The sequence below is a fragment of the Podarcis raffonei genome, chromosome 16, assembly GCF_027172205.1.
Source record: "Podarcis raffonei isolate rPodRaf1 chromosome 16, rPodRaf1.pri, whole genome shotgun sequence".
Classification (NCBI taxonomy): Eukaryota; Metazoa; Chordata; class Lepidosauria; order Squamata; family Lacertidae; genus Podarcis; species Podarcis raffonei.
This window is the reverse complement of record NC_070617.1, coordinates 16,091,111-16,112,682: the sequence shown is the minus strand read 5'-3', so window position 1 is coordinate 16,112,682 and position 21,572 is coordinate 16,091,111. Positions and strand designations below refer to the sequence as shown.

Below are 21,572 nucleotides of genomic sequence, written 5' to 3'. Positions count from 1 at the left end.
TCCAGATCTTGGGAGACATTAATGGCTGACCTGCCCCCCACTCCTAAGTTTCCAAGTATGACCTAATGCCTCTTGAATGTAGGTTATGTCCTGCTCCCCCTCAATTCTTTGGGATGGTTTAGCCCATGGGTAGGCAAACTAAGGCCCGGGGGCCGGATCCGGCCAATCGCCTTCTAAATCCGGCTCTTGGACGGTCCGGGAATCAGCGTGTTTTTACATGAGTAGAATGTGTGCTTTTATTTAAAATGCATCTCTGGGTTATTTGTGGGGCATAGGAATTCGTTCATATATTTTTTTCAAAATATAGTCCGGCCCCCCACAAGGTCTGAGGGACCTCTGCTGAAAAAGTTTGCTGACCCCTGGTTTAGCCTATAACGTAGCATGATAGGAAGCAGGCAGCAGGGGGGTAAATAGGCTAAAGGTATCACATTCCAAAACATTTTGTAGCCATGGGGAAAACCTGGGGGAAGCGTTTAGGGGGGTGGATTTTAGGAAAATGTTGTATTGCATGCAGTGCTTTCTCATTAATCCTAAACTTATTTTGCTGATTTGAGAATATGAAGTGTGTGTGTGTATTTAATGTATATCTTAGTGCTCACAGTTGTATTGTGTGTGTATTTATTTATTTATTTCACACAATTTACACACTGCTTGACTTTTTTATTTTTAAGATAAAGCTATGCAATTTTTAATAGTATACATGTCTTAGTTTTATTGAAATGGCAACCGTGAATGTATCTAGGAGCTAGTGATAAGAGCTTTTTGCCATTTGGGAAAATGAGAGAGAGAAAGAATGTTTTGGGCTCCTGCGGGTGACTTCATGAGCTAAGGGCCCAGGTCCAGAAGGTTGAAACGCCCTACCTTTTAGGCTGCACACATTTATGAAGCACCTGAAGATGGTCTGCATTTGGCAACATCTGAAAGTGTTTTTCCAGCACCACGTCCTAGAATTGTTGCTTGCTTGGCCATCCAATCAAGTACATCAGCACTGCAGTTGCTGATAATTACTGCTTTTGAATCTTGTATTTGACTGGGAGGTGTCCAGGACTATGAATTAGTTGTGTAAGTAGTATTTTTAAAACTCTGCTTTAAAAAGTATTTTACTTGCAGATCTGAAAGAGAAGGATTGGACAGATTCATTATTATTAATTTCATTAACAATTTCATGGACGAGAGGGCTATCGATGGGTGCTAGGCATGATGGCTATGCTCTGCCTCCATGGTTGGAGGCAAGAATGCTTCTGAATACGTGTTGCTGCAAGGAGGGGAGCGCGCTCTTTTGTTTTTGAATCCTGCTTGCAGGTTTCCCATTGGGGCATCTGGTTTGCCACTGTGAAGACAGGATGCTGGATTAGATAGGTCCCCCTTGGCCTGATCCAGCAGGCCCTCCTTATGTTCTAGAAAACTCTTCTTAAATGGTTTTCTTCCACCAATTTCTCCATTAGGAAAAAAAAAATCAATTCCCCTCCCATTTCTTTCTTGATTATATGGGGTGAGGCGAACCTGAATTTTTCTTCCTCCTCCCCAGGCTTTTGCTTCTTTAGCCCAAACTCTGCGCCCTAAGCAACACCCCTTTACCTTCCTTTTGTCTAGGAGTACCCCCCACCCACCTGTCTTCCACCCTCACAACTGGAAATCCTGCAGAGTCAGTTTGGTTCTTGTGTAGATGGAATCAGGAGCTGGGGATAGGTGCTTCATTCTGAGTGATGATAATAATAATAATAATAATAATAATAATAATAATAATAATAATAATAATATTTATTTATTTATTTATACATACATACATACATACCCTGCCCATCTGGCTGAGTCTCCCCAGCCACTCTGGGCGGCTCCCAATCAAGTGTTAAAAACAATACAGCATTAAATATCAAAAACTTTCCTAAACAGGGCTGCCTTCAGATGTCTTTTAAAGATAGGATAGCTGCTTATTTCCTTCACATCAGAAGGGAGGGTGTTCCACAGGGTGGGCGCCACTACTGAGAAGGCCCTCTGTCTGGTTCCCTGTAACCTCACTTCTCGCAATGAGGGAACCAGAAGGCCCTCGGCACTGGATCTCAGGGTCCGGGCTGAACGATGGGGGTGGAGACGCTCCTTCAGGTATACAGGACCGAGGCCGTTTAGGGCTTTAAAGGTCAGCACCAACACTTCGAATTGTGCTCGGAAACGTACTGGGAGCCAATGCAGATCTCTCAGGACCGGTGATATGTGGTCCCGGCGGCCACTCCCAGTCACCAGTACCAGATGTGTACAATATCAGATGTTTTAATGCCAGAAATTGCTAGCAGTAAAATTTGGGGTTCAGGGAGTGCCATCTCAAAATCTATATGCTTCTCTAAATATTCTGTTCCTCTCTCTACCCCCTTCCAGCACATGGTTATGAGCTTTAGAGTGTCGGAGCTGCAGGTGCTTCTGGGTTTCGCGGGCAGAAACAAGAGCGGGAGGAAGCATGAGTTGCTCACCAAGGCCCTGCAGCTGCTGAAGTCTGGCTGCAGCCCGGCCGTTCAGATGAAAATCAAGGAGCTGTACCGGCGACGGTTCCCTCGGAAGATCCTCACCCCCTCGGACTTATCCATGCTGCACCTCCAGGCGGGACAGCTGCCCTCCACCACAACGCTGACCCAGGGCGCCATGTGCCACTTGCCCTACGACAACGGGTCAGTGACCTCTGGGGTGCCGGTTGGCATGTTGCCCCCGGTGCCTATGTTGGGACCCAAGCATGAGGCGGATGTCCCACACCTGTCTCCCCCCATCCACCCGGTTCACCCGGACGTGAAAATGCGGCGATTGCCCTTCTACGATGTATACGACGAGCTCATCAAGCCCACCACGTTGGGTAAGTCCTCCAAGCTGTTTCTTCCTTTTTGCCCTTTCCTCCCTACTGACTCTAGAACTTGAGATAGCTAGGGAAGAAGAGTGCTGTGGAACCCAGAAGCTTGCAAACTCTGTCTGCCAAAACATTGGCGCCAGCCAGGGGAAATAAGATGCCACAAGAGGAAACCATTATGTCTGAATTGACAAATCATGATTTGCAATTGGCCAGCAAGCCTTGGCTTGAAGTAGGTTTGCAAACCTGGGTTTGTGGTTAGCTCTGGCTTGGCGTGATGACAAATGGAAGGGAAGGGTCAAGGCTTGGCGATAGAGAGGCTGCTTTGCCTGCAAAAGGTCTCGGGTTCAATCCCTGCTGGTATCTTCAGGTAGGGCTGGCCATGTCCCCTGTGTGGAAACCCTGGAGAGCCACTGCTGCTGCCAGTCAGTGTAAGCAGTACTGAGCTAGATGGACTAGTGGCCTGGCTCAGAATAAGGTAGCTCCCTATGCTCCTAAACCTTAGTTATGCTGTTGCTCGACCCTGTGAGGTCTTCTATGCCATAGACATTGAGGTGAACTTACAAAGTTGAATGCTGAAGGGATAGAAAATGAAAAATAGAGTGGCTAATTTGAGTTACATATTGAAAAGATAAAAATGACAAACAAAACATCCTCCCCTCCCCCCCCATCCTGAAAGCATAGTTCAGATCTAAATAATATTTGTAAGGTTCGTATAAGCAGAGAAAGTCCAAAAGTCGATGTCAGTCTAAGGAAGGCTTTAATAAAACCATATGTTACAGGATGGAGTGGGTACAGTTTGTGCGGCAGAGTTTGTGTTCTGGTTAAATTATTTAATCAGTCCAATAATCAACAGAAGAAGAAAATGGAAAGAGGCAAGCAGCTCTTCACCCAGGATTGCCTTTTGTCTGTTGTGGGTAGGTTGCTAAATGATGGTTAGGGCAAGCCATGGTTCATTGTGCTGTGGAAAATAAGCCACTGAAACTAGGGGACAGATTAAGAAGCTTCTCTGTGAGACAATTTTTGTTGAGCCCCAAGATTCCAAAAAATAAACACTCTTTTGAGATTTTAACAAAGCATTAGTGCTGTGTGTGTCTCCAAGGATATGGAAAGAGATGGTATAGGGAGACCACTGACAAATCCTTGCAAGTTTTGGTTTGATTGTCAGGGCCAAAAGTAATTATATGTGTCTTATGGCACGTGAAAAATTGACAGATTTGTCATGGCAAGAGTGTTGGTGAGCTAATGCTAGCATAATAATAATAATAATAATAATAATAATAATAATAATAATAATATGGAGTGGCATGTGTTGTGCAGTATAACCAGAGGGTAAAGGGCCCTTGTTCTCATTCCTGAGACCATGAAGTGCTGCAGGAATGTTTAACTGATAGTTCTTGCCTTGGCTTCACCTGCAGGGCCCGAGAATTTCTCTATCCCAGGGCTAGCATTTTTCATATTTTTCTGCTGAGGGGCAGAGCTGCCTGCGTCTCACCCTGTAATGGTAGGAGAGAGAGTACGAAGACACAGAGATTCTAGTCTCATATACACCAGGCACTATGCATTCTGCACTGAAAGAAAATAAAATTCCATTATCTGTGTCAATTGTGCAAGTTGCACAATGCCTTCTGCCTTCCCTGATTATTTTGTGTGATGGTTTCTTTTGCTTTGCAAGTTGTGCGCAGGAACCTGAATTGTGCAGGCCAAACCTCCCCAACGTAGGGCCCTCCAGATGTTTGGGACTGGTCATAGTTGCTGGGGCTGATGGGAGTTGTAGTCCAAAATATCTATATAATGAGGTGCATAGGAAGCTGCCTTCAGCCAGATCAGTCAGCAGCTTTGGATTTGGGTGGGAGGGTCTTCACTGTCACATGCTGCACATTGATCTGTTTTTTAACTTCTGATGCCATGGATTGGGTCCTTCCGCATGCAGAGCACATGGTCCGCCAGTGAATCATTCCTTCCCTCCCAACTGGTAATGCACACTGGTGATTCTTCACCAGTTTCCTCTCTACCTCCATGCAATACTGTTGCTGCAATGTGTTAGCTGTGCTTGTGTTTTGAACTGATTTTAATTACCTTATGTGTAAACCTAGTTGAGATGGCAGTTTAGAAGGCAATTAATAAATTAAGTGTAATAATGGTATTAATAATCCCTGACCATTGGCCATGCTGACTGCTAGGGCTGAGTGATGGACGTTGGAGTCCAAGGATATCCGGAGAGCTGTACTTTCCCCACCCCTGTGCTAGACATTAAGGAGCCAGGGATAAGCATGTGGAGCCCATTTCCATTCCACCTATGATGGAGAGGGCAAATAGGTGGTCCAGGGAGCCTGCTGAGCTCCCCCCACCCCATCCTCTTCCCTCTGTTTCAGGATTCCTTTGTGCATAGCAGAACGCTTGGTTGGGCCTCCCCTGTGGGCTTCCGATTGCGGTCTTGTCTGATCACTGCTTAGCCTCTGGCCTTTTCTCTTTGCAGCATCTGTGAACAGCCAGAGGTTTGAGGAGGCTCACTTCACCTTTGCCTTGACTCCTCAGCAGGTGCAGCAGATCCTTGCCTCTCGGTAAGGGCCATTTTATTTTCTGTTTAGGATTAGTAGCTCTTTCAGCACACACACACACATAAAATGCAATGGCTGAGTGCAGACATCGTATGAAACCACAGTCAAGGGTGCTTAACTGGTGTAACGTCTGAGGTTAACAACCACAGTTTGTGATTGCCTAAGAAACTGGAACCAGAAGCTGGTTTGAAGTGTGCCTGCAAACCGTGGTTTGCACTAAGCATCAGGAAATTTTAGTTACGCATTAGGACTAAGTATCGTTATTTGGTGCAGTGTCTGAATTGGCAAACCAAAGTGACAACCGGTTCTTTGCCTCGAAACAGGAGTGCTCAGCCAGACAGAAAATGAAATCAAATAAGCATCTGGTAAACCCTAGTTTGGCTTGTTTGTTCTAAACTATGATTGATACAAACTGTGGTGTGTTGTCTGAACTGAGCCAGCAACATAAGAGCAATACTACAACCAGGATGTTTATTTCAAGTATTGCATCCTCCTTTTCACCAGAAACGCCTACAAAGTGGTTTACAAAGGGAAAAAACCAAAATGAAATACAGTATATAAAACATGAAGAAAAAACCATAATGCAGGACTTTAACTTTACAATTCTATTCACTCAAAACCCACACAAATTCCACATTGACTAACACGTCCACACCTCAAATCAATTTTCACATGTACGCATTCACCCACACAAACTAATGGGATAGTATGCAGGATGAGTTGTGTTTAAACCAGTGAATCTTGCTTAGAGAGCAGGCTTTTCCTGTTGCTTTCACACATACAGAGAGAGAGAGATGTTTGTAGGTAAGAAAGTAATGAAGCTATGTTTATTGTCGGAAATACACAATTTAGGGAGTAACTTTTTAGTTCTAGCCTAAGTAGGTAGTCTACAGTAGAACAAGGCAACCAGGCTGGCTCCTTTGTTCAGAGGATAGTTAAAGATGACCTCTCATTCCCCCCCACCCCCAATATCAATATTTTATCTGATTTCAAGATTCAAAATTACATTTTAACACTCAATAATTATAATCCTGTTCTGCAATACTAATGACTTCCTGCTCACCCGTCCTTGGTGTTTATAACTGTAATATAATTTCATTTTAAAGTTCCCTCATATCAGTTTTTATCCTCTTTAAGTGGCTTCTTAATATAATCTACTTCCCTCTCCCAAACTTCAACCCCCTCCCCCCGCCATGGGTATCACCAACAGAGGCAGCTGCGCATAAACATATATGCAACCAAAATGGGCGTTCCAGAAGGTTTTTATTCTTCCCTACTGCGGACTTCATATATAAAGAGTTACTTTAAAAATAAACTAGAAGTTTGGCCACCAGGCTTAGCACGCTGGTCAAATGCTACTAATTGACCACCTATAATTTGACTGGTCAGTTTGAACGAAGCCTTAGGTACCACATTTGTTAGCAGGAGTTTGGTTGTTGTTTGGGCAGGAACGAGGGCTGCTTGCTGCAGAGACTGGCAGCAGTCAGGGGCAAGTACAGCAGCATAGCCAAACATCTCCCACTGGCTCCGTGCTGTAACTCCAGACAATGACACAGTTCTAGGCCTGGGCTGTGAACCATCTTGCTTGCTGTAGAAATTGAAGGTTGGAAGATTCGGGGGCAGGTGAAAGAAAGTCAAGCAGCACACAGTTAAACTATGGAACTCCCTCCCACTGGAGGCAGGGATGGCCACCAGCCTAGAGGCTCAGACAAATTCCTCCCTGCGCGGGAGGCAGCAGTGTTTTGGAATACCAGTTGCTGCAAACCACAGGAGAGGAGTGGTCCTGTGCTCGAATCCTGTTTGCAGGTTTCCCACGGGCACCTGGTTGGCTACTGTGAGAACAGGATGCTGGGCTAGAGGGGCCATTGGCTTAATCCAGCAGGCTCTTAATTGTGCTCTTAAACCAGAGAACCCCTTCCAGGCGGCTGCTGCTGCAGCGTGAAGTGCTGGCCCTCTGCTCCCTGTTTATTGTAATTTTAATTTTCTAACTATAGGCTGACTCTGATGTTCCAAGACACAAGCCAAAGAGAAGGTTCTTCCCTGTCCCCATGCAGGTCAACAATTCTCCCATTTCCCTCACAGCAACAATCTGTGGTAGGCTGTTTCCCCTCTGCTGTTAGAAAGCCCACAAGCCCTCTGTGATGTCACAGAAGTTCCGCCAGTGGGGGGGGGGTGGAGGGCTGGTTTTTGTTGTGTATGTGTTCTTTAAAAACAAAACAAAAATCTAACCTGAAAAGTAGGTTTCAGCCTGTTACGTATTGTATTATAATGACAGTATTTCCAAGTAGTTTGACTGTTCTGGGAAATTTAAGAATTTCTCCTCCACCCCTCCTTTTTCCAGCGATATCTTACCTGCTGCCAAATGTGACTACACCGTCCAGGTACAGCTGAGGTAAGCAGAGCCTGATGTTTTCTTGGGCTTTTACAAATCGGAAAAATACATTTCTACAAATCTCACACTGTTTAGGGATTGGCTCCTGGGGTGCTTTTTCCTTTGTATAAAGCAGTCCTGGCTCAACCTTAGCCAAGGCTGGTTGGCTATGACTTGGCCAATGTATTCCATGCTCTGGAGACTTCTAGGTTGTATTATTGTGAAGTGCTGTAGGTGGGCCTGCCCTTGAACCTGTCCTCCTCCCCATTTGTGTAGTTACAAATGAGCAAAATCCCTGAGGCCTGCCCTATAAGAGCTCAGAGCAACTTAGGAGGCCCTGCCTGCATAGTGGTTTAGCTGTGGTTCCTGCATTCCAGGGGGGTTGGACTAGATGACCCTCAGGGTCCCAACTCTATAATTCTGTTATTCTGTGTTCTCATTTATCCATCTCTCTTAATAAGGAATTTGACTCTGGGAAACTCTCCCTCTCTAGTTACCATTTTGTCCTTGGGGTAGTCTTCCCCTCACCCTTCTGGTCTCTTTGCCTCTCTGCAGGTTTTGTTTGTGTGAAACCAGTTGCCCGCAAGAGGACTATTTCCCACCCAATTTGTTTGTCAAGATCAATGGGAAGCTCTGCCCTCTTCCGGTGAGTAAGCCCCTCCTCCCACCAGTGCCTCGGTTCCGTCAGAAGGGTCCACAGCTCAGTGGCAAAAGTGCACCCTTTGCATGCAGAACATCCTGATCTCCCAAGTTGTACTTTTCAAATAAATGTTTTAATGTTATAGTACAATAAAACAACCTTGCAACAGTACATGGCACACAATATACACCAGGCAACAGTCTCCATCACCAGTCATTTCCCCATTGAATTAACAGCAGTCTTTTTTGCAGAAGTAAAAGGTGTGGAGAGTCCATCTATGCTTACCCATTGTCAAACCCCATATAGTTGGTATATAGTTTATATAGTGTCTGAAAGAAGCACTTTCCCCATTACATCTCCCTTAGTTTTGTGATTGTTTTAAACGGCTTTAAATATTGCACATGTGACTCAGCAGACCTTTCTCATTAGCATTCATTGCTGACCGGAAGGTTCCAGGCTGTCTGAGCCCTCCTTATATAGTTGCACGCAAGTGTGAGAGTCAGTCAGTCTTTCTGTTGTTTTCAAGCTATGCAGTTTGCCGGCGTCTCTTTGTAACTGTTTTTTGAGCTATGCACCCAGTAAGGAATCTGACTGAGGACTTGCAACCGCAATGCTTATCAAAATGCTTCAGGAAAGCATATTTGCCGATGGAGTGAGCTGTTCGTGTGATTCATTTGCTGCCAACACTCTGCTGAACTCTGTACATGCCCTGGGGTCTGAGAGACCAGGCATGCATACCAGAAAAGTTATGGGGGCGTCAGGACCCTAATCCTGACAGTATATTAATGTTGTAACCTGCCCTGGAACCTTAAGGTAAAGGGCAGGTAATAAACTATTATTATTATTATTATTATTATTATTATTATTATTATTGGTGGTGGTGGTGTTCTGGAATGCACACTAGTGCCTGCCTATGTTCATGTTCCTTCCAGGAGATGCCTACAGTTAGACTGGGGGGAGGCAGTAAGTGAGCTTTTCCTCTGCCCCTAGGGGAGCTGGGGGCACGACTGCCCTTTCTAGCAAATGACACCATAATGAAATGGAAAGGTGAACTGCCTCCTATCCACCATTGTATATTCTTGGCTTCATGGCAGCCCCTTGATGGCCCACCTGCCATCCTTATTCTTGGTTCCCTGTATGTCCAGCCTCGGCAAAGGGTCAAGGGGCCTGACCTCAGATGTCCTCTTCTGCCTCTGCAGGGTTATCTTCCCCCCACCAAAAATGGGGCAGAGCCCAAGCGGCCCAGTCGACCCATCAACATCACCCCTTTGGTGCGGCTTTCGGCCACCGTCCCCAATACGATCGTCGTGAACTGGTCTTCTGAGTTTGGCAGGGTAAGGAGAAGCTTTGTGGTTAATGTTGCTCTTTTTTTCATGTGTGAACAGAATTATTCCACTTTCCTGTCCATCCTTGAAACTGTGTGTATGAAAGCGCCTGTCCCAATTAGGTGATTGGCAATAAATAAACTGAACCATCCTGTGAGCAGCCTCTCCAGTTTGGCAACTAAACATTTGTGAACATTCCATGACATCAGCAAAGCTCAACCAATGGTTGAAGAAGGGCAGGGAGACCTGCAGCCAATGGACGAGAGCCAGGGTTTAGCCTGTTACGTAGATCAGTGAATACATTAATTCCTCTGTACAACAGTGAATAATAATTGGTTTCCTTCTGCCTAGAATTACTCCCTATCGGTTTATTTGGTGAAACAGTTGACATCAGTGACACTGCTACAGAAACTGAGAGCCAAGGGCATCCGAAACCCAGACCACTCACGAGCCCTGAGTAAGTTCTCTGTCCTTTGAAATCTTGTCTGCATCTGCCAAGGACGCTTTAGTTGTGGTTCCTGCATTGCAGGGAGTTGGAGTATGTGAGCCTCGGGGTCCCTTCCGACTTTGTGATTCTGCGTCAGAGATGTGTGTGCTTTTTTCTTGCAATTACCTCCAGGTGGTAGGTTAGCACTAGTGAAAAGCTCTCTTAGTCACACAAGGCAAAGCACTTTTTTACTATCATCTTGGCTCACTGCAGCCCTTGTGCTGTGTATTGGGGACTGGTGAAAGTCATGTGCTTCATCTCTCATGAGCAGAAGTGCTGCCCACTAGTGCAAAGAATTGAATACTACTCCCAGAACTGGATGGTTGAATGGGTCAATATGTCTGACTGTTAACCAGAAGGTTGGTGGTTCAAGCCCACCCAGGGACAGCTGTGGGCAAGATTCCTGCATTGCAGGGGCTTGGACGAGATGACCTTTGGGGTCCCTTCAAATTTACAGTTCTATGATCTGTTTGCCCTCCAGCCTGCATCAAATTGTTCATCCAGGCTAAATGTAGAGCAGAGCTTTACTCCAGATCATATTTTTTAAAAGTCCCAGTGGAAAAAAAAGATTGCAGAGTCCCGCCCTCGCACACCAGGTGTTTAGGGGGGAGTTGGAAGCTGCCTTGTACAGAGTTGGACCCTTGGTCCATCTAGCTCAGATCTACCCTGACAAGCATCACCTTTCCCAAGTTTCAGGCAGGGGTCTTCCCCAGCTGCCCATGGAGATGAACCATTTCCCTTCTGCATGGCAGCTGATGCTTCACCCCAGAGCCATGGCTGTTCCCACACAGTGTGCATCATTGTGTGTTCCTAATACTGAGTGAGCTTTTTGCTTTCTCTCCCCACACCTCACAGTCAAAGAAAAACTGACAGCCGATCCCGACAGCGAGATAGCGACAACAAGCTTACGAGTTTCTCTCATGTGTCCGGTATGTCGGGTTTCTCCTTTTATCTCTTTATTTCACATGAAGCCGTATATATGTAAATACATGAAGAACCACCAAAACACTATAAATCTGCCTTGAGAATTAAACCAAATCTGTCCAAAAACAGATGAGGAGCTCGTTCCAGCCCAAGCTCATAAATATGTATTTGGAACCTGCAACTGATGATTTGCTCGTTATGCACAAAAATCGCCTTTCTCCCATTGCTGTTTCCACTTTGATTTTGTATAATGCTGCAAGCCAGCCTTCACCAAGCTGGTGCCCTCCACATGTCTTGGATTACAGCAGCCTTTGCTGTGTTGGGAACTGTAATCCCGAAAATTTGGAGGACACGGGGTTAGTGAAGGCAGCTGTAATCTTAACCAAAGATAATTAATCTCAGATGCATTTGGGGGCAAAACCCTCCCCCCTTAACTTTCCATATACTCTCAAATCTGGCCAGGAAGAGACAGTCCTTGGGGTTGTGGTAGGTAACTTGATGAAGATATCAACCCAGCGGCCATGGAAAAGGCAACTACCATTCTAGGGATCGTTGGGAAAGGAGCTGAAGATAAAACTGCTGATATAATGCTGTCATGCCAGTCTGTACTGCAACTGTGCTCGGAATATCGTGTACAAAAATGGATATTGTAGGGTTGGAAAAGGTTCAGGAAAGGGCCAGCAAAATAATCAAGGGGGTGTGTGAAGCAAATCCCCTTATGGAGAAAGGCTGCAGCATTTGGATTTTTTTAGCTTGGAGAAAAGGCAAGTATGGAGGAGGTGGATAAAGAAAAGGTTTTCTCCCTCTCTGCTAACACTAGAGCTCAGGGACATGCAGAGAAGCTGAATGTTGGACGATTCAGGGCAAATAAAGTCCTTCACGCAGTGCCTGGATAAACTGTGGAACTCGCTCCCTCAGGAGGCAGTCACGGCCAGCACCCTAGATAGCTTAAAAAGAAATTGGACTAATTCATGGAGGAGGAGAGAGTTATCGATAGTTTCTAGCTATTACGGCTCTGCTCTGCCTCCACAGTTGGAGGCAGCAATGCTTCTGAATACCACTTGCTGGAAACCACAGAAGGAGAGAGTTGCTCTTGTGCTGGGGTCCTGCCTGCTGGTTTCCCACTGGGACATCTGATTGGCCACTGAGATCACGATGCTGGGCTAAGATGGGCCATTGGCATGATCCGCCAGGGCTCTTCTTAGGTCCTTGTGCTGGTCACAAATTCTACCCTGAGCATAGAGACCCAGAGGGCTTTCCCTCTCCCCTTGCAACTCTCTCTCTCAAGCCGACTTCAGAGCATTGAGAGAATAGGGTGGAAAATAAGCCTGGGAACTGCAGGGAGAATCGACTCAATTCCCCCCTCTTCCGTTAGTGAGTGGCTCCACTGGATCAGCAGCCCTTCCCTGAGCACAAGGAAAATCCCACTCCAGCACTTTTGCTCATTGTATTCAGTGTGAGGCCCCAGTTGGGGACTCCCAAGCACTGCAGCAGAGCCTGCTTCCAGGGCGCTGCAGAAAACGAAGCTTCCAAGCCGCTCTGTGCTTCGCTGAACAGGAGCATCTGATGTCAAGGCCCTGAATAAGAGTCCCTCTTCATCTGTGATTACATTTGGGTTGATATAGTTATACTAAAGTTCTCCTCTTCTTCTTTTAACTATGCTTATACAAGAATATGTAGACACACACACAAAATAGGTAGACAGAGGAAAAAGTAATACAGAGCTGCGGAATAAAATTAATAACAGCAAACCAGTGTACAATATTGCTTCACTGAGTATCAGATGGTATTTGAATACCCCTCATAACAAAGAATGAGAAACCGGAGGGCCATTCAAAGAAGGGAAACCATTCTGCATCAAAGTTGTCAGATTCAGCCTCTCCCATCTGTGTCTGGTCAGGCGTTCCAACAAAGCAACGTTCCAGACTCAAAACAGTAAAACTTCAGGACGTTTCCAATAACAGGCAATTACTAATCTGGCAGCCGCCAGAAGCTTTAATTACACTAAAGCTTGCAGCCCCCATGAAAGCTCAATGGTATGGTATGTGAGCATAGAGAGTTTCTATGTGAAGCTTCTGTCAGTGAAATTTCACCAATGCCAGTGTTATCTGCAAAGGGCTCCCAGTCTGTGATCTGGACCAGGGTGGGCGGAAGGTGGATTGAGATCGTCTGGTAGATCTCTGGATAATTTGAAGTAAACCAGCAAGGATTTCTTAACTCAAGAGTGGTGGGATATAAACGCAGTAAATAGATGATGATAAATAAACTCCCTCTTCCTTCCAGCTGGGCAAGATGAGGCTCATCGTCCCCTGCCGAGCTTTCACCTGCACCCACCTGCAGTGCTTCGACGCAGCCCTTTACCTTCAGATGAATGAGAAGAAGCCCACCTGGACCTGCCCTGTCTGTGACAAGAAGGCCCCCTATGAGGCCTTGATCATTGACGGGTAATGCTGGGGGAGGCTCAGAGGTCAGGCTCCCTCTCCCCGCATGACCCCTCCTGCCCACAGCTTTTGCCATCAGACTTACTAAATTCTGGAGGGATGGTGGTGTTGTCTATCTTCAGGGCTGCATAGATGTACTGTTTTATTACCTAGAAATTAATGGTTCCACAACCTCTGTAAATTAGTAAATGATTCCGTACAAGATGAGATTCTCCAGAAGCCACATTCTGCCCTCCATCTTTGCTCTTCAAGAATTGCAGCCATACTTAGTTTTCTCCATCTTTTGTGTGGCCTGTGTCGGACTGTTGGCGAACAAACCATGATGGCCCTCTGGCTTGGCATAGCTCTCCTCCACTTTTCCTCCATGCGAACTCCTGCTTTTGCTAAGGACAAACCACAGTGCTATGCCACGTACAAACTCGGACCTGTGGTTGGTTCTCTCTGACGTTCATTAAAACAAGTCACGGTTTCTTGAGTTTAAATGTTACCTTGAACTGTGGCGAGTTCCAAAGCAGCCAACTTGGAACCCTCCAGATGTTTTTGAACTGCAGCTCCCATCAGCCCCAGCCAGCATTGCAGTTGTCAGGGATGATGGGAGTTGTAGTCCAAAAGCCTTTGGAGGGGACCACATTGGCTACCCCTATTCTAAAGGAATGAGGATGCTTCCTCTCCTCCTCCTTGTTCACGAAGACAAGAAGAAGGGTGTAGGGACTATGTAAGATGATGGCCGACTGTGGATCAAAGTGGTGCCCTCCAGGTGTTTAGGGCTATAGCACTTCAGCCACTGTCCAGATGTTGAATCACCCCTATGTTTTCCTCTGTTTCCCCTCCTTCCCCCCAGGTTGTTCATGGAAATCCTCAACTCTGTCACAGACTGCGATGAGATCCAATTCATGGAGGATGGCTCCTGGTGCCCCATGAAGCCCAAGAAAGAGAACCAGGAGGTTTGCCAGCCATCTGCTTACAATGGGCTGGAAGGTAAGAGGTAGTGAGGAGGCCTGGCACCTCCCTGTGCATGTTAGTTGGCCGTTGTGTGATTGAAACTGATTGGTGGAAGATTCAAAGTCCCCTTCTTCATGCAACACTGAGTTAAACTGTGGAACTCCCTCCCACATGAGGCAGCAATGACGGCCGCCAACTTGGTGGCTTTAGAAGAGGATGAGACATCTTTGAGTTCTTCTGGCCTTCATTGGGCCCTCGAATGGTGCCCTTTGGTCTGGGCCTAGCAGTGTCATGGCTAAGGGCAGATTGATGAAGAGCCAAAATACTTTAGAGTGGCATTTTGGGACAGATCTTCACGACAGACAGACAAGAGTAAGGCAAGAGATAAAGATACAATAGCCAAGTTAGCAAGCAAAACACACAGTTCTTGACCAGCCCAAGGGCTATAAATTCCTGCGTTGACACACTTTTGCCACTTTTTGTCGAGCAACTGATGTCACCTTTGTGCAGCATGTGATGTTGTAGTTGTGCAAAATTTGGGGATTTTACACTCACACCCCTCCTGCATTTAAGCAGGCAAGAGGTTTGATAGTCACAGTGCAAGGGCATGGCCAAGTCAGGCATAAGCAGTTGAGGAGAGGGCAGGGCAGAGCCACAGCCCCTCTCCTCCTCTTCAGACATCCAAGCTAATCATGATCTCAGTTAAAAGCAGCCTTGAAGAGGAAGAAGCTCTTCAAGTCTTGCCTACGTGTCTGTATGACAGGGGCAAGATACAAGACCCTGGGAACCGAAGTGCCATAGTCCTGGGACCCCTGCAGCTCCTCCTGCTCCTCCTTCTTAAGTCAGCCTAGCTTACATCCTTTGATGTTACTCGACTCCCAACTTCCATCACTCCTGGTTGACACAGCTAGTGATCAGGGATGAAAGGATCAGGGAGCCCAACTGCACACCTTCCTGATGGGGGGACAGGGAACTCCCTGCTGTCTGTGCTAACCTGAGTGCTGACGAGTTTCAAGATCAGAGCCCTGCTGCTATTTTACAGCAGGGCTGTCTGTCTTTGCCTACCCTAACCTCTTTTCTCCTCCTCTTCGCAGCCTCGCTGTACACAGTGGGCTCTGACGGGAAGCAGCTGGCCGAAGGCAAGAAGAAAGTGGAGGTCATCGACCTCACGCTGGACAGCTCTTCGGACGAGGAGGAGCCCCCCGCCAAGAAGCCCTTCCCGCTCACCACTGCGGCCATCCCGTCTGCAGCGGGACCCAAGGGGTGGGGCTCGTTTTGTGTTTCCTCTGTGTTGGGTTAAACCTTCTTGCGAGCAAAGAAGGGGGTGTAGGAGCCTGAGAAGAGCCTGGCTGGTGGATTAGGCCCAAGGGGGGATCCGTCTTATCCAGCATCCTGTTCTCACAGTGGTCAGCCAGGTGCCCATTGGAAATTGGCTAGCAGGACGTGAGCATGCTAGACCATGACTGTGCTGTCCTCCAGCAACTGGGATTCAGAATCCTTACTGTAGCCATTATGACTAGTAGCCATCAATAGTTTCATCGAACCCACTCTCTTGTGCGGAATGCTCCAGGTCCAGATTAAGCGGGTTAATCAGAATGGGGAAGAGCAGAGAACAATGGGGAGAGCCCTGCTGGATCAGGTCAAAGGGGGGGGGGTCATCTTGCCCAGCATCCTTTTCTCACAGGGACCAAACAGAGGTCAGTGGGAAAGCCGCAAGCAGGACCCAAACACAAGAGCCATGTTCCCTCCTGTGTTTTCTAGCAAGTGGTATGTGGAAGCATTGCTGCTCCGGCCGTGGAGGCAGTGTAGCCGTCGTCACCAGTAGCCATCAATAGCTTTATTGGATTCGCCTACCCCCCCCCTAAAAGTTATCCAGGTTGGTCGCCCTCACTGCCTCCTGCTGGAGCAAGTTCTATAGTTTTAGGTCATGTGCTGCGTGAAGAAGGATTTTGTTTTGTCTGTCCTGAGTCTTCCCACATTCAGCTTCATTGGATGACCCTGTTGGGTTCTAGTATTACAAGAGAGGGAGAAAGACTTCTGTCAGTACACTATGCATATGATTTGATACCTGTCCGCCATGTGCTCCCCCTTTATTTTCCTTCTCCAAGCCTAGTCTTTCTGTTTCATTTCAGAGTATTAAGCCCTGACCACCAGCCCTCCTCGGTGTTGCACAGCCCCCCGATGGCCACTGTGGGGAGCGACTACCTCTCCAGCCTTCCGATCCCCGACTACCACCCTTACCAGGTCCCCTCGGACATCCAAGGTAATTTGGGCTGCATCACTCAGAGCCAAAGCTTGCGTTTAGTTGTTGCTCTGTTTTGTATCCCCGAAGGAGCAGGGTAACTTAATTCTCCTGCTTAAAAACAACCACGCCAGAACCAAGCAGTGTTGTCACGGGACTCTCTGCACTGTGAAGGCTTAGACCAGTGGTTCTCAAACTTTTTTGGGATATCGCCCCCCCGGTTCCATAAACTGTTCCCCAGTGCCCTCTACCCATGTTGGATAAATTTAAATGGTCTGAAGTATACCTCACAGAAAAGGATGCAGGCTCCAAGTGAAGAGAGAGGCCTTTATTGGAATGCAAATGCGCCTAGGGACAGCCTCAGAAATGAGAGAGGCTGTGAAGAACCACAGCCAATCTAATGCTTCTTACACAATCCCAGTGTATACCTCTGAAGGATGCAGCTGTGGACACAGAGCCCTGCGGAGAAAGAGAGCTGAGGGTTGCTGGTCAGAACCAGGCAGGGAGGCAAATCGACCTTACTCCTGGCTTTCAGGGTGTGGTGGGATGGAGCGGGATTGAGAGGCACGAACTCTGTTAGAATGTACGGCTTGCTTGGGATTGTCCATGCCAAAATACACCCTAGAAAACATATTTGTGACCTGCGTGGATATAAGCAGAGTAAGCTTATTTGCAAACATTTTTTAATTTTCTCCTTAAGCCCATCCCACATCCTTCCTGGCACATTTTCAAAACCTTGAGAACTAGAAATGTTAAGAGTTGGCAGAGATGCCATACGCCGTGCAAAGCCCCCAGGATCTGGTGTGTGTCAATGTGCCATTCTTGCTCAGTTGGCAGAATACACAGTCTCACTCTCGCCTGGTATAAAGTGAGCCGCTCCCCATCCCGCCAGATGCTCCCTGCCCCTCCTGACTGATAAGCCTCATTCCTGTCGTGATGCTTGTATGTTTGTGTCCAAAGGAATTGTGGCCTGGGGATTTGGCAGTGTAAGAGAGGAGAGGCGAGAAGGCAGAGTCCGAAAAGTAAAAAAAGGTGAAGGCTCTGAAGACAGACAGACAGGAAATTCTGATGTAACTGTGGTTGCTAAAGCTGCCAGCTCAATACCCACCCAAACCTGGCCCAGAGAGGAAGGTCTTGCATTTCAAATGTCAGGCATGTTGGCATGTCGTGGGCCAGCCGCTGTGTGGCACAGCTCCCTCTCTGCACACCAGCCACAAAGCCAGGAAGCTCCCCCCCTCACTGGTCTCTCTCCCGGCTGCCCCCAAACTAGGTGCCTCCATACCAAGTGAATCCCAGTGCCCTGTGCCCCCCAGGCCAAGCAATACTGCTGCAGCCGAAACGACAATGCCAGTTTTTTGGCTGGGTGTGTTGCAACATCCCTTTTCCTCAGCTGTGTGGCAGGGAGGGGGCAGCGTTTTCTCCTTGCAGCGGGGATGTTGCTCACAGGAGGACCCCTCTGCCACTGCAGGCAGTGGGGGGGGCATGGAGGCAGGTGGGTCACCCATCTCAGGAGTGCTCCTCAGGCCTTCCCAGGACACTGAGGCCTTTGCGGTGTCCATGGAGACCGGCCCTCCTGCCATGACCAAAATATCTTTTCCTACACCCCTCCCAACTTTACAATATTTTTTTTTAGTAATCCCTTCCTCTTCTCCAATATGTTCATTTTACCATTAAGATTATTTTTTCACCTTTTCATTTTTCTAGGTCTGGATTTGTTTTCCTTCCTTCAAAGTGAAAATCAGGTATGTTCCCCCCCCCTCCCTTTTCCTTCATCTGCCCATCCTCCCTTCCCCAGTCTTCATTTCTCCATGTATTCAGCAACATAGCCACCCAGTGAGCTTTCTCTCCACCCTTCACCCTTGAGCACACCTAGCCTTTCTCTTGCCACTGAGCTAACCCAGCAAACACAGGCTGGGGGAAATCAGTCTTTTCCCTGCCTCTTGCAAATTCCTACCTCCTTGCTTCACTCTGTCTGTTTTCACAGTGGGTGGCAGGCTGCTGCCCCCCCCCCCCAAGCACCTTCCTTTCAAGGTGCATTCACCGTGTGAATTCCTAGAACTGTTCTGAGAAATAAGAACACCTTAACAGCCCTTGGCTCCGTCGAAAGCAAATTGCGTTTGTCTGGGGTGATATTTCTGGGACCTTAGAGCTGAGGTGTTGTGCTGAAGCCTTTGCTGAGAGGCTGGTTTTGAGCTAGCAGTTCAGGTTGTGCAATGAGCTCCTATAAAAACCTTTGCAAAAGAGTCACTCTTGTCTTGCAAAATATTCTGCTTTGATCTAGTGAGCTCAGCTCCCGAGATTGCCAGTAACAATCTGAGAAACTTCGAGGGAACTTAGCCTGATGAGAACAAAGTTGGATTTTGAAGCAGGGGTAGGGAGGGGGCAGTTTCTCTTTCTCCGCTGGACTTTGCCCACCTCCTCCTTTCCAAACTGTCCCCGAGCAAAAAATGTTTGTGAGAGACACGTTAATTGGTCTTAGTGGTAGTTGCCTCACCTGCTTCCCACTCCCGAGGAAATCCTCATGAACTGCAAGACTCTGCAACTCATGAATCATCTCCTTTATCTGCCCCTTTCAGAGAAAGGAGTTTTGATTTTCCTGGGACTTCTTAAAGCTGTTGCTGCCTGCTGGATTTGGGTGGGGGAAGCAGGGAGCCTGTCTGGCCGGACTTGGTAAATTGACAGTTCCTCTTACCCTTTTCATGGGGATATCCTTTGCTCATAATGCCAGCCACAGCTTATTAAACCATCGTATGAAACTGTGGTTGGTTGGTTTGATTGTCTGAACCCAGCCTAGCAGATTAATTGTACTTTTGTTTCACTGCCCGCAATCCACAGTTTTGTTGATGCTTACAGACCTTGGCTCTTTGTTAACTGTGGCTTGCGATTGTGCAGGAACCCAGGGCTCTTCTTCACCTAGGAAGTTTTGGGGCTACTCCACACCCTCGCCAGGCTGCAGAGACACCAGGCAAGAAACCAAACTTTGGAGAAATAAGCTCTGGTTTATTTGTCTTTGTGCCAGACTTGAGGGTTTGTTTGTTTCCGTGGGTCAAGCTCTTACATCAGACTTCCTTTAATTTGACGTCCATGTCTATTTGGCAGCAGACAAGATCATAGGAGTTCTAGGGGTTTTGTTTTTAAGTGTTTTCCCTGAAGTTTTCCCACCCCTCTCCTCTGACATAATGGATCATGCCGGCTCACAGCCTTGGTTAATGCCTTTTAACTCGTTGTTGTTGTTGTTGGTTTTGCATCAAATAACTGATTCTCTCCTTCCCTGACAGCATTACAGCCCTTCCGTGATCACCTCCCTGGATGAGCAAGACACCCTGAGCCACTTCTTCCAGTATCGTGGCACCTCACCCCATTTTATGAACCCCCTGGCCCCTGTGGTGGTGGGGTCCCATGGCACCGTGGGCTCCCCCACCAGCAGCAGCAGCCGCATGAACAGTGTTGTCTCTTCGCCCACCACGGCCTTGCGGGAAAGCCACGTGCGCAGTGGCGCCGTGGGGGGCAGCCCCATCTTGCCGGGGTGCCGGCCAGATATCATCTCTCTAGACTAAAAGCTTGCAGCATGGAAGATACCCTTTCCCTACAGGAGGGCAGGAGGTGGAATCGCCCCCCCCCCACTGGAGTGAAACAAGGAAAAGACAGAATTCCGTCAAGCCTGTTTCTTACAGAGACAAATCGGGCAAAGATCTTTCTCTTGTTTTCCTTCAGGGCTCTTTTTTTCATTCTGCAATTCCGCTCAAGGTTTGAAAAATGATGGAATTGGCTCGGGACAGTTTGGGGGGCCCAAAGAATCTGGCTTTTTAGTTTGGGCTTGGAGCTGCTTGGGAGTTTTGAGCTGGTGGAGTCCAGAAAGCCCTGAAGAACTGGGGGAAAAGATTTCATTTCAGTCATGGGAGGGTCGAGTTCCAGGTCCCCACGGCTTAACAGAAGCAGGATTATTTATGCAAAATGAAGACTCATCAACATATAATCCGAGTTGCAGAATTCCGCTTTTTTTTTTTTTTTAGCATTAAACCTGGGTTTCTTCTGTCCAGGATTTGAATGCAGAATCCTCAGTGAATGCAGAATGCCAGTGAAATCAAGGTAACTTTATCGTAAGCATGAATAAATTCAGTGTTTGGGTCAGCTCATACTCAGCACATCGCCAGCTCCGCAACAAATGACCAGAGATCCCAGGCAGGTTATATTGGACCACTTCAGACTGGCATTAAAAAAACAAAAAAGTGGAAGTCTGATAGAAGTCTTTGTCAGGGAAGGACATACTGTATGTGGCTGATGAAGGGCTAACGTGAGACTTGAAAGCAGTGTACTAATTTGCCAAAACCAAAGCCACCCCCCACCCAAGCAGATTTTTAACAGACTCATCCAGTGAGGGCATAACAGGAAACTCACTTCCAAAGTGAGGAGTGGCCGGTTCCAGCTGAGAGAGTTTTGCCACAAATAAAACAGATTTCTCAAAGGTCCTCCATGTGCCCAAACTTTTCAAGATTATTGTACTCGAGAGACTTACTTATAATGAAGATGAAGTAGAAGCCCAGGATGAGCTTTGGAGCAGCTCAAGGACTCAAAAGGACTGGGGAACCGCGATTCCACTTTCTTGCTGACTTTCCCGCATTGGGGACTTCCGTGACTGTTTTCTCCTCTTCCCCTGGGCTGCATGCACACTTGACGGGAGCCACGGTGGGTGGAGAGCTTGTGCCCTCTACAGAGCAATGGGCTGTGACTTCTGGGTCTGTGTACCCCCCCCCAACGCCCACAAAACCTGACCCATCGCAGGCAACACTGTCTTGACTCTTTGTCATA

At 47.4% G+C, this 21,572-nt stretch overlaps 1 protein-coding gene across 6 annotated transcripts in view; it reads left to right on the top strand.

The window, feature by feature from the left end:
• PIAS3 (protein inhibitor of activated STAT 3) overlaps positions 1 to 20,717 on the top strand; it is a 32,578-nt gene extending 11,861 nt beyond the window's left edge. For 3 of the 6 annotated variants that reach the window (XM_053369612.1, XM_053369608.1, XM_053369609.1), the window contains 14 exons: positions 2,374 to 2,839; positions 5,310 to 5,394; positions 7,733 to 7,783; positions 8,318 to 8,408; positions 9,602 to 9,736; positions 10,079 to 10,184; positions 11,070 to 11,143; positions 13,422 to 13,582; positions 14,421 to 14,557; positions 15,616 to 15,784; positions 16,654 to 16,784; positions 17,724 to 17,795; positions 18,468 to 18,505; positions 20,042 to 20,717. In XM_053369612.1, coding sequence (XP_053225587.1) covers positions 2,377 to 2,839; positions 5,310 to 5,394; positions 7,733 to 7,783; positions 8,318 to 8,408; positions 9,602 to 9,736; positions 10,079 to 10,184; positions 11,070 to 11,143; positions 13,422 to 13,582; positions 14,421 to 14,557; positions 15,616 to 15,784; positions 16,654 to 16,784; positions 17,724 to 17,795; positions 18,468 to 18,505; positions 20,042 to 20,320 — 1,992 coding nt within the window. In that variant the 5' untranslated portion in view covers positions 2,374 to 2,376 and the 3' untranslated portion in view covers positions 20,321 to 20,717. Of the gene's footprint in view, positions 1 to 633; positions 1,063 to 2,373; positions 2,840 to 5,309; positions 5,395 to 7,732; positions 7,784 to 8,317; positions 8,409 to 9,601; positions 9,737 to 10,078; positions 10,185 to 11,069; positions 11,144 to 13,421; positions 13,583 to 14,420; positions 14,558 to 15,615; positions 15,785 to 16,653; positions 16,785 to 17,723; positions 17,796 to 18,467; positions 18,506 to 20,041 lie in introns of those variants that run through there. The other 3 variants (XM_053369614.1, XM_053369611.1, XM_053369613.1) reach the window with 2 other exon arrangements.
• Positions 20,718 to 21,572: the final 855 nt, after the last annotated feature.